The sequence below is a fragment of the Amblyomma mixtum genome, chromosome 3 (assembly GCF_055824585.1).
Source record: "Amblyomma mixtum isolate Tamu chromosome 3, ASM5582458v1, whole genome shotgun sequence".
In the NCBI taxonomy this organism is placed as follows: Eukaryota; Metazoa; Arthropoda; class Arachnida; order Ixodida; family Ixodidae; genus Amblyomma; species Amblyomma mixtum.
In genome coordinates, this window is record NC_143014.1 from 109,768,105 (window position 1) to 109,780,580 (window position 12,476).

General features: G+C 45.4%; 1 protein-coding gene across 1 annotated transcript in view; it reads left to right on the forward strand.

Annotated features, from left to right (window-relative positions):
* LOC149351350 (nose resistant to fluoxetine protein 6-like) overlaps nucleotides 1-12,180 on the forward strand; it is a 38,552-nt gene extending 26,372 nt beyond the window's left edge. The window contains exons 9-15 of the mRNA XM_089580698.1: nucleotides 829-994; nucleotides 1,836-1,918; nucleotides 2,998-3,120; nucleotides 7,822-7,942; nucleotides 9,088-9,277; nucleotides 11,374-11,516; nucleotides 11,926-12,180. Coding sequence (XP_089436824.1) covers nucleotides 829-994; nucleotides 1,836-1,918; nucleotides 2,998-3,120; nucleotides 7,822-7,942; nucleotides 9,088-9,277; nucleotides 11,374-11,516; nucleotides 11,926-12,180 — 1,081 coding nt within the window. The remainder of the gene's footprint in view (nucleotides 1-828; nucleotides 995-1,835; nucleotides 1,919-2,997; nucleotides 3,121-7,821; nucleotides 7,943-9,087; nucleotides 9,278-11,373; nucleotides 11,517-11,925) is intronic.
* Nucleotides 12,181-12,476: the final 296 nt, after the last annotated feature.

Here is a 12,476-nt window from a genome sequence, read left to right on the forward strand (position 1 = left end):
ACTTTATTTAAGTTAAGAAGAAGAAAAAAGAAAACAAAAAATTATGTCGTCGCGGGTGGGCCTCTAGGTACAAAAGACCAAGACCAGCGCTGGCTGTAATTTTCCGCGCACGGATGACCAGCAGAAGCTGGTCACGTTATCGCTCTACCACATGGTGTGGGAATGTGCCAGCGGCCCCAAGTGCTCATCCGGAACTCCTCAAGGGCCCTGTGGGATCACTGACTGTCCCTCCCATTGCCCAGCCACCAGCTTCTGCTGGTCATCCGTTCGCCGAAAATTACAGCCAGCGCTGGTCTTGGTCTTTTGTACCAAGAGGCCCACCCACGAGGACATATTTTTTTTTCTTTTGTATTCTTCATAATTTAAATAAAGTTCTGCCTTCCTATTGCCTCATGAGCTCTAACTATGGTTGGTGGATGTTTACAGAACTGTCGAACTTAATCTTATGAAGATTGCAACGATAAAAGAGTACAACGACCGAATTTGGCTTTAAGCAGTTACAGGGTTTTGTTGCCGCATGTACTCAGTGTATCCATGCTTTCTTATATCTCTGCCCCTTTTGTGCGTTTTTATTCGCTGCATGAGCCGAGGCTGTCAAGAACTAAGTTCATTCACGAGGCACATTTTACGCATAACTTGGTCACTTGGTAGCTGTCGATGTGAATAACTAAGAATAAGTAATGACCAGTAGCAGGACTACTGGAGAAATGCGGACGACTGCATGCGAGCATCCTAGAGCAAAATAAGATAATTTAGCGAAAAACTGGAGGACAAGCCTTCAGTAATGTTGTAGCGCTTCAATGCAGAACTTTGACCGTTCCTTTTCAGAACTACTGCTCCTGTCTTCTTTGCTATGATGAGCTGCTTACTGCTGCCTCTCGTTGTGTCCGGTCCTAATCTAAAGGCGTTGATGGAGAAATTTTACTACGAGTTTCGGAATCAGTGGGGACACATTGTACTACAGATACGAAACTTGTATGGCGAAACGGAAGTAGTAAGTATAAAATTTTATTCGCTTATTCATACTTTAAATTCTATTTGCGGCACCGTTTTTTCATTCGACAAAGAACGGGGCGATTTCATCTGCATATGCGCAGATGAAATCCATATGGAAGTTTCAAGACGTAAGCAAACTGCCGTATGATGCAGCCAAGCCCGGATATATCATACCCGGATATTTTGAATTATTCGCTATGTCGACCACACCGATTATTCTCTAGAAAATGCTAAGTAAAAGTATAGGAAAGTCAATCTGTATATCGGACTACCAATTCTCCGCCCGCTCTATGTATCGAACCGCGCGCCGCAACTTTGCAAATGGCGCTTCTCCTAACGACGCACCTTCGGTCCCTTCCCGCGCGCGGGTGGAGACAGATCGGCAGTGGGGCCTCGGACACCTGGTGACAGCGCTAGCACTTGGAAATCCCACACGAGGTGCACGTGGGTGTGCTTGAGAGCGGCCTTCGATCTCTTGTACTCATTTTCCATGCCACATCACTGTAATGTGGTGAAGCCAACCTAAGAAACTGAAGCCTTGTGGCGGCCACCACTGGCGCCATGTTCTCGCGAAGACGTTGCGGAAACAAACTCTACTTTATTACTAATGAGCGACTATAGAGCAGCGACTATTAAGACAGATTACAAAGGAGCGTAACATGTCTGTTTTCCAGCCGTTGAGAATTCGCCATGTAGTGTCATGTGGATCATGTGTGTGGCAGGCGAGCTTGTGAGTGGAGCCTCTCAGAACGGAGACGAGAGGCGACACTAGTGTTCTTGACATCTTAGCTCCAAATGCAAAGCAGATTCTTTGCTAACGCACTGTTTTACTTTTACAGGGAATGTTTGGTCACCTTTGGTTCATTTCAGCAGATTTTCAACTATTTCTCGTGGCCTTGCCCACTATCCTGATACTGAAAAGGTACGTCGAAGAACTAATACCTTGTCAAGCGCATAGTTAAGGGCGCTTATGGAGAGCGTCTCTCGCTACAAGTGCTCTATGACAAAGCCACACAGCGGCAGCGGAGTGTCATTCGTAAAAGAGCATATTCTTGGAGTGCGTTCACTGAACAGACTCGGAGTCCGAGAGCGCATCCTGACCGGCAGCGATATCAAGGGCACAAAATGTATCAAAAGCACGCACAAGTTTGCCTGATCTGTAACAGTGTTTCTAAAAAAAAAAATGCCTTATTACTGCAACGAGCAAAACGGTACAACAAAAAAACAAGATAACATGCAGCTCCTGTGCATGCCGCCATGTTGTTTGCTGTCAGAACTCTGGACAGGATAGAAACCCCTTCCGACTAGTCTTGACTTGCAGTGCCCTAGTAATATAAAAACGTTTATTTTTTTGTTAAACATGTTTTAAGTTTTTTTCTGTTACCGGCTCGATCAATTTTCAGAAATCTGCGCTTTCTCGTCTACTTTTTCCAAAATCCCGCCCTTTACTGGCGCCATTTTTGTCATTACTAGAAAACGCTTTGCTTCCCCGTTTAGCACTGCATAGCCCCAAGTGCCACTTGAGGCATCTGAACGCGCTCCAAGTAAATGAAATTAAATTTAGCGCTTGACATGACTATAAAATAAGATTAATGCTTTTGTTGTGAGTGCAGCAACTTTTATTTTTATAGCACGAATACAAAGCAAATTAGAAATTTCATGTCATTGTTCTGTCTATGCCTCGAACTTCGAAGCAGGCATTGAATGTTTCGTTTTCGATGCTAACGGCCTTTCCTGGATAAATAAATTAACGCCCTCGGGTCAAGTTGATGTCGTAGTCAAAGTCGACAGTGACCTATTACGCATGTCAGACGCATTGCAGCTTTTGTCACCCTATTCTGTTATGACGTTGTCTCATATTGCATGTTGTGGAAACATGCGATCAAGAAAGTAAGCTCGCTTATGCAAAGATAAGCTTAGTTTGTTTAATGTTAACGAAAATTTCATTTTTAACGGAAAAGAGGAAAAGAAACCGCTAACTTTCTTTCCGTGCTTTTACAGATACTACTGGCCCTTGATAGCTGTCTTCATCAGCTTCAGCCTGCTATGCTGCACGGTAACAGCATGGCAGGTCTTCAACACGCCTTACCCTCCTTTCATGACACCTGTTGTGGCAGACATTGGGTAAAGTTTCCACGAATCTCACAACCTATGCTAACGTTCTCGCAGTCTCGAGCTGGAGGTCAAGTGAACACAAATATCAGGAATTCTATGGTATCAAGCAATGCTCAATAGACGTAATCTCCAGTGGAGTCGCCAGAAATTTTGCTCGGGGGGGGGGGGCTCATGTTGCAGCGTGGCCTCCTTATAGAATTTGTTCAGGGATCAAACAGAAGAACAGTAACTGCATTGCCACTGACAATGCCACTGTGTATTAGATAACGCTACGCACTGTCTAAACAAGTGAAATATGCATTTTTTAAAATAAAAGAATATATTCGTATGTCATAAAAATCGCGGCAACATAACTGATACCAATGCTTCCATGTTTTTGCGTATTTAATAAGTAAAGAAAATATCACACGAAGTCTAGAACTATCTCGGTCTGAAACCAGCAAAGCAGCGCATGCCGCTGATATGAAAACGTATTAACGGCCATGAAATAAGCAAGTAGAGGACCAATATATTAATTAATATTTATCGCTCAAGAACCTTAACATTTTTGTACATATGCAACGGCCAGGAAAAAATCTCAATGACGCTGTCCTTTGTTTCAGTGTACTGCGCAGCAGCAGCTGTTACCGGTCATGAATTGCGAGTAATCACATCAAAATTTTAGTCGCAACAGCGAACACTTGCTCGTTCTGCAAAATATACCTTAGAAGTGCAAAGATATAACTTGATAAAGGACAAAAAAGTGTCACTGGAAACAAAGTCACAGTACGTATATACAAAACCTCGCAACAAGATATTTAAATACACGTATCTCTCCATTCAATTTACGTATCTAAGCAAACGTCACTATATATATTGCGTCAAACAAGGCTAATGAACATCTTGCGCAATCACAGATAGTAAACTTTACACACGGAAGGGCAGACGATCCAGGCAAGAACACAACTATGATAGTAGAAGTCGCGATAAGTACGTGGGCCATGCATGCTGCGGTCGGTGACAGTTCGAAAAAATTTGGGGGGGGGGGGGGGGGGCTGCAGCCCCATAAGCCCCCCCCCCCCCCCCTTCCCCCATGGCTACGCCCCTGGTAACCTCGATATGAATGATGAGAATTTACCGTAAAGTAAATCCAGCAGACCCAGAAATATGTTAAATCAAGCTTTGAGCAATACTAGGCACTTTGGCAGCGTGATAAATACGGGATTGCCGCCTGCATCACCTTGCGCACTTTGTTTGGTATTAATTTTCTTCAAGAGAAAAGGGAAGTCAAGGTAACAAGCCGTAGGCGTGACCGGGCCTTTTATCTCTGATACAGACAGCAGCACACAACTCTAATACGTGTACAACACAAAACAAGCATAAATTAAATTCCTCATGCAATATCTCTACAAACCACCACAGAACCTGTAAATGACGCAGTGGTACATATTGCTACCGCTGCAATCTCACAGCCGAGGCGTTCCCGCCAGTTCAACGGGTCAGAGACAATCGGCGAGCGGGCAACAGGGTTGAACGGGCCAAAAACACTTTAACTTCCTCTTATCTCCTTCCTACACTTTCTCCTTCGCAGCTGTTCTTCAAGCCCTGCATACATTAGCGCCTGCCGCGATGGCCTAACGGCAAGGTTCGGCGGCTCTGGCCATTCCTCTCACTAATACTCACGCTCGGCTGACTTCCATTTGCAGTTCAGACATTTTACCCAATGATCCCCAAGCAAATGGTTTAACAGAGCGAACCAACCGGGCACTCACCAACATGCTTTCCATGTATATCGCCTCCGACCACAGGACTGCAACTCTATCTTTTATCGCGAGCCCGTACAAAACCGCTCGGCACGAAAGTACAGGCTACAGTCCGTTCTTCCTCCTCTATGCCCGCTGTCCACGAAACGCACTGGATACCATACTCCCTTTCTCCACCGACAATAACCCTGGGATCGCTCAGATCCCCTGCAATGCCGAGGAAGCCCGCCAGATAGCTCGCCTGAGAACTCTCGCCCCAAAAGAGCGCTCCAAAGCCCGTTACGACGACCATCATAGCCAAGTCACCTACCTCCCTTGCGAATTGGTCTGGGTTTGGCGTTCACTCAGGAAGCGTGACTTAAGCAAGAAACTGCTCGCGAACTACTATTGGTCCCTATGTCGTCTTGGAGTGACTGAGTGACATCACTCATAGGACTGCGCGCATCGCCTGAAGCGGCAGACGTTCTGCCCGCACAGAACTCACCCATGTCGCGCGGCTGAAACTTTGTCATCCCCGTGGCGATGCCTGACTCTCAATAGCGGGCTTCGCCTGCGACGGGGGAAGTGTTAAGGACTTGAAGTGTAGCTACGGAAGGCGAGGTGGAGGAAGGAGAGAAGAGGTAGTGTTTTTGGCCCGTTCGACCCTGCTGCTCGCTCGCCGATTGTCTCTGGCCTGTTAAACCGGGTGGAAGCCTCGGCTGTGAGATTACAACCGTAACAATATTTACTTGTTTGCACATAGAAATAAAGTAGTACATGTGCATAAATAACAAATTTTATGCTAAAAATACCTGGCATAGATTCATGGTCACAAATTCAGAAAAAAAACACCTACAGCGACAACAATCAACAAAATTCTGCAGGACTTGCAATCAAATACTGTTGATATTGGTTTTAAAGACATTTACTGCTGTCCAGAATTCCCCATCTCGTGAGGTTTGGTTGAGACAGAAGGTACCTGAAAAGTTAGTCCTAGTGATATAGGTACGGTACCATTTTTCTTCGTGTTCATATATCGTATCTTAGACGGTATTTTATTTCACGATCACAACGGCATTGTTTCGCTGGGCTGGTGGGAAAAGTTGACAGCGAAGACCGACAGGCCTTTCAAAAGTGACGCTGATACAGTGACTTTACCAGAAAACGACAGAAGATTTGTGTGCATTTCTTGTTTTCATGGAAACATCGGTTAGTATATTGGATCACAGGGTGGTTATTCTCATCGCCAGAATTCTGCTCTCCGGAGACACTATTCAGGGTTCCACGCTGTAAGCAACGCTCGTCTCAGAAATTAGTAAAAATACTCCTCAATTTAGTGTCAGGTTACCCTGGCATGCCAGCCTCTTTCGTAAAAAACTGGTTTAGCAGTCGAAATGAACGTTTGTGCGTAATAAAACTTATGAATGCACAATCATTAAAGCGGCAACATAAACCTCGCCACAGCCAGCGGTTTCGTTAAGAAAACAGCTGGGCTCTCATTGATTTAAAAGAAAACAACTCAGCACGCTGTACTGATCGCGCAATATGGAGAAGAGTTGCATGCTTATCACAGTGCAGCGTACATAACAGATCGGAAGCGTTCTGTGAATATGAACACCAATAGCGCACCTGAGCAACTTAATGTCTGCTAGCACTCGGTGGAACTGTGCTACTTTGTAAACACAAGTGAGACTAGCTGCCCAGTATTCCTTTAGAAGCTGAAGCTTTCTTTTTTTTTCATGCGGGTTTGATTTCTGTGCAGGATGTATTTTTACTTTTGTTGGGTGATTTATTCCCATCCGGTTAGGCGTGCTTACTATTGGCTAGGCATACAAAGCTTTTCAGGTCGCTTCAAGTTTACATTGAAAATGATTGCTTCGCAAGACACGGTCAACGTCTGTGAGGATTTGCTGCGACATTTTTTTTTCTGCTGTACTCACGTAATGAGATTTGTTCTGTCTTCTGTTTGTTTCTCTTGTTTTCAATACAACCTCGTTTTGTCTACCTAAACCATAACCGCGCTTAGGTTTCACTTCGAGAAGGGCCAAGACATTCAAATTCTACGAGAAATATTTAAAAACACGTGAAGGGCAGCTAAGGAATGTAGGTTTTCATCAAATGGTATACTTCTTTTTCCAGGAGTATTTCGTATAATTTCAGCCGATACCTTGATAACTAAAAGGACGTCATTGCCTGACGTCTTGCCAAATATAATAACTTTCGTTTCAGCTAGCTACTTACGGCTCTGATCATAAGATTAGGTGGTGATTGGCTGACGCTCTTCTGGTAGACGATCGTAACCATCAATAAAACGGTAGCTAAACGCAAGTCGACGACTGAGGCGCGAACATCTTTATAAGAATGACTCCTCTTCCTTTACATAATAAGGCCCACTGCAAACAGTTTCTAGCTGCAGCATTTATTTAAGAATAATAGAACATTTTTACTTTGTCATAGCAAATTATTCTGGCCACCTGGTCGCTGCTGCCACCTAGTGCTGTTTAGTGGATCTCTTTGTGTGACACCAGAAAGACGGATCTTTCACGAAGGAAACGATTTCATGTTTATTTGAGCGAAGGAATTTGAAATGTATCGCCATGGTCTTATTTATTCGTGCTTAGCTATTCTAGAAGGCTTTTGATGAAAGTGCACGCCGCTGAAGTTCAGTTTCTGTGTTTTATACGCTTCGTATCAAATACTAAAGACGACCGCTCATAAAGCTAAACTTACGTAGATAAGCTGTGTCACGTCGAAACAATGTGTGGAATGGTTCTGGTGCAAAAGATAATAATTGCTTGGAAACTTTGTCACATCATGCGGCCAGTGTACTATGGTCTTATTTCCCCATATAATGAATGTTAATTAATGTCGCCTTCCACTTCTGAGGCACACCCTGGACGAACATAAAGAAAAGAAAACTGCATCTCCCATTGTTTTTATTTTTTTGTGAACCGTTCCTTCCTGTGACGAAAACATTGTTCTTTTCCAGCATACTTCTTGATACACTAAACGATGTGTACGTCCTTCCATTTTATCATGCCATGTGTTATTTCTCCGGATGTGTCACCTACCTGTTGCTGAAAAAATACCGACAAATCAAGATATCAAAGGTACGCATCATTAATGAACGCTATCTGGTGTTCTGTCTTCCAGCCTCCACTGTACCATTTCCATGATAATTATGACATCATTAACATATTGGTTTGGTCCGCACGAACATGCGAAAAATGTTATACTTGTGATGTTCCCGCCAATGGGGGACAAATGCCGACACTGTAAACGTTTATAAGTACTGAAATGAATTGCTGAGCAAGGGTTTGCTCAAACGGCCGCCTGTGTCCATCTTTCCGTCCTTTACAACATGAAGGAATTATGTTTTAACATAACAAAACAACCTTTCTTAAAAAAAATTTAATGAGCGCTTAGGAAAACTCATCCGATTGCTTTCTTTTTCCGAGAAGCTTTATTCTTTAGTTTGTGGGCGATTCCTCTGCGCGGGGACGCGCAGGCAGTGACTCGAGGCAGGTCTTTGTATGAAAAGGTTTAATCTCACATCAGGGGGGCCGGTCGTCGTCGTGGGGCAGCGGGGTCAGGTGGTCCTCTGGCAGGGCTGGTCCAAGAGAGAGAGCAAGCCTTCGCAGTCGCGCCTTAAGAAGGCTTCCTCCTAGCCTCGCTCCCCCCGCCCCACCACTCGGGAAGAAGGGGTCCGAGGCTACCCGCGGTGAGCGGCGCGGGATTTGAGCTGCTACCGGGAGCAGACCCTACAAGTTTTTTGGGGTTGTGTTGCTTTCGTTCGATTGGAACAAGCGGATTTACTGCTAAGAATTTTGTATTTGCGAAACGCATGCTTTTACCTCCATTTTTCGAAGTCGTGACATTGATGATGACGTAGAGTGGATTGCGGACTCGGTGGTCGCTTGATGTAGACGGGGATGTGGCCTAGCCTCAGAGATCCGCAATTAAAATTGCTTGATGCCATCCCAGTTTTCTTGTGACAACGGCCTGCAGCAATAGCGCCTCTTTTTTTGCTTATCCTTTTGCTGCTACAATTTTTTTTTCCCCTAGAAAGTACCCTCTTAGTTATTAAGACGGGAGGGTCAATTCAGTTTGAAAACCGTGTCGCTTTGAGCTCGCAAGTAAGTCACTCGTACATGCTAATCCCCATTGCACATAGCGCCTGTTAGGCTTGCGTACGTGTGGACAAGCTTCGGATGCGCGACTGCCACAGCGATGCTATTTTTCTCTTTTGTCCTAGATGAAGCAGGTGGGGATGTGGTGCCTAACGTTAACCTGTGCCCTCGCAACCGTGTTCCTGAAATATGACTGGAACCGCGGTCGGGGCCCCCCTGCACAGTGGCTCAAGATTCCACTGGTGTTCATCGACAGGATCATGTGGTCCTTCTGTGTCGGATGGACAGTATTCGCTTGTTCGACCAGCAGAGGGGGTAAGCGCTGTTGCACTATTTTGACAAGTTATACAGCAGTGTCAGACGAAGGCGGTATATATTTCGTTCTGAATCAGTAAAATGACTCCACTCAAAAGCAAGGATCCCTGATAACCCAGAAAAAGAAGTAAATACCGCAAACGGGCTTTTGGACTAGTGCACATGCGTTGTAAGTAATCATTCCTCGCAATAATTAGCCCGATGATGAAAAAAGAAACGCTGCAACGTTAAGCCACTAAATGACTGCTAGAAGTGCGCTGTTTATACTGCGCATATTCGTTGACAGAGTGTTTCAGACAGCAGAAGCATTGCAACTATGCAGTGCTAAAAGGATTTGTTTATTGGGGTGTAACGTCCCAAAGCAACTAAGGCTATGAGGGACACCGTAGTGAAGGGCTCTGGAAATTTCGACCACCTGGGGTTCTTTAACGTGCACTGACATCGCACAGCACACGGGCCTCTAAATTTCACCTTTATCGAAATTCGGCAGCCGCAGCCGGGATCGAACCCGCGTCTCTGGGGTCAGCAGCCGAGTGCCGTAACAACTGAGCCACCGCGGCGAGGCACTGTGCAAGAAAGATACTATAGAGAACTTGCACCGTCCAAATGCCCCCAAAATTTTTTTAATGTTCTGCGCAAAGTTGCTGGCCACAGCCACGTGGATCGTGACAATAACGGGACAGAATTCTATTCGACGTGAGAAGCACGCCTGATACATATCGCGGTTCCCTTTGTTTCTAGGTGCGCATGGTATAAGTTGCCTCGCGAAGGGGTAGCGTGTTCTACTTGAGGTTTCGTTCTTCGCTCGCTTCGTTGTGTGTTGCGTGGCTGCTGTCAGTAGGCTTCGCTTCGGGTTTCATTTCGTTGTCTGCGTAGAAAAGGCGTAAGTCTTCTTAGCGGCTTAGTAGAGGGCGCAATGTTTATGATCGTCGTAAGCCCCGCTTGCACCTCGGCAAAATCGCTCTATAGCCTAAGAGCTGCGGCCGCAACAACGTTAACTATTCCTTTCCTCCAATTCTATTTCGTGCCTATCGCCTACCTCGGTAAGTGGTTGATTCCAGCGATAATGGGGCTTCTTCCGAGATAATGACGAGGTACGGAAAGGGTCAAAATGAAAAAGAATTCAAATAAAATTATCATGATATTCCGGTCATGCATTCATATTTGCGCCCGAGGTGTACACATCAGGAAGGCAGCTGGACAAGACCAACGTCGCTTTGACTGCACTCTGTTAAGAATTGCCACAGCATCCGTATAGGTTGACATAGCGTCAAAGCGCCGCCGCGGTGGCTCAGTGGTTATGGTGCTCGGCTGCTGACCCGAAAGACGCGGGTTCGATCCCGGCTGCGGCGGCTGGAATTTTTTTGGAGGAGAAATTCTAGAGGCCCGTGTACTGTGCGATGTCAGTGCACGTTAAAGAACCCCAGGTGGTCGAAATTTCCGGAGCCCCTCACTACGGCGCCCCTCATAGCCTGAGTTGCTTTGGGACGTTAAGCCCCATAAACCAAACCATAGCGTCAAAGCGGCTGTCTTTCGTCACATCAGCATCATCATCAGCCTGACTACGTCACAGTACAAGTATATTTAGCTCCTGGAGCCACCGACAACATTAGCGATCAGGCAAAAAGTCGTCCGTGGTCACGCGAGCGCAGTTATACGTCGGACAGTGCCTGGACTTTCGCCTGCGAGCGGCACAGACTTGTCTAGCTTTTGTATTTTGTAAATAGCGTGCATAGCTCTTCCTTATCCTTTCTCGCTGTCGCTCCCCACTGTACTTCTCCTCGCTATCTCTTCCCGGCCCATTTAATTTCTGCCGGCCGCAGCTACGATGCTAAAGATATTTTATAGCAATGGCAAGGGCCGGCAAAGATCTTCCCTTCCTTTTTTCGACTTTTCTTTCAATAAACCACTATTCCTATTCGTTCGTTAACGAGTTTTCTTGACTGCCGCTATGCACTGCGGTGCAGCCCTTTAGTTTCATTACATGGGTGTATACATTCTACGCGCGATAAGCGCAAACACTCGTAGTCGGCAATAATACACAGCCACTATCCCCAGGGAAGTTAATTTTATTAACCAATTTTTCGTCCTTACAGGGGTCCTGCGGCGTTTCCTCTCCTGGAGTGCTTTCGTGCCGCTAAGCCGTCTGTGCTTCGGAATATATATTGTCCACGTGCCATTCTTCTTCATCAAGTCCAACATAGCCAGAGAGCGGATATTTTATTCTCACTTTTCTTTGGTGAGCACCGGTTTTTGTATGTTTCAAAACACAGCATGCTGCTCGGAATTGTGAAGTCTCAGTTCGCACTAATGAAACAATTATTTTCTTCTCTCCCCCCCCCCCCTAAATATAATTAACGAACAAACAAATAAAAACACGAAAAAAAGCATATCTCGGAACGCATTTTGACTGACTGTTGAAATAGGCAGAAGTCTAAGGAAATTCGTTTTCGCCCCCAAGCCCCATTCCTAACACACAGTAGCATGCCTGCGGGTTAAGCACGCTGGCTAAAATGTCTGCTTTTTCATTGAGCAATTCTCTATCTCCTGGAAGCAAGAAAAAAAAAAGCCTGCTTGTAGTCGCTGCCGTAAACAGTATTATTGCTCCAGCATCCATGAAATTCTGTTCTGTCGCTCTTATTTTCCAGGTGCTGCAGACATTTGCGGTATTCGTAGCATCGTCGCTTCTGAGCTTCGTCATGTACCTTGCCTGTGAGGCGCCTGTTGGACGCCTCGAGAAACTCTTCTTGATGCCAACTCGCCAGGACGAAAAAACTGGGCTCAGCTGCCATGGACGACAAATCAAAATGCTGAAACACCTTCCATGTAATGTAAGCGATGCACAGATCGCCAGCATGCAAGATCGAAAAGAACCCATTAAAGACCACTCAAGTCGTTTGTGAAATAGAGCACAGGGGCTGCATAATGACTACGGAATCTCCTTTCTTTTTTTTTTCTGGATGGGGGGAGCTACAACTTGGGCTTTGTTCCAGTCATCTTGAAGTGTAATTACATATAGCCCTTTTCAAACGTTACTGATTATGAGAATACAGTTCAACGAAAAGCTGCATTGCGAAAGCTAGTAAAAAACCACCGAAAAAAATTCAATTCAAATAATTCTTCCAAGTGATGGGACAAACGGGTAAAGTGTCTCGCAGAGTGTAACGGCGTACCTGGACAGAAGAACTTCGCCTTATAG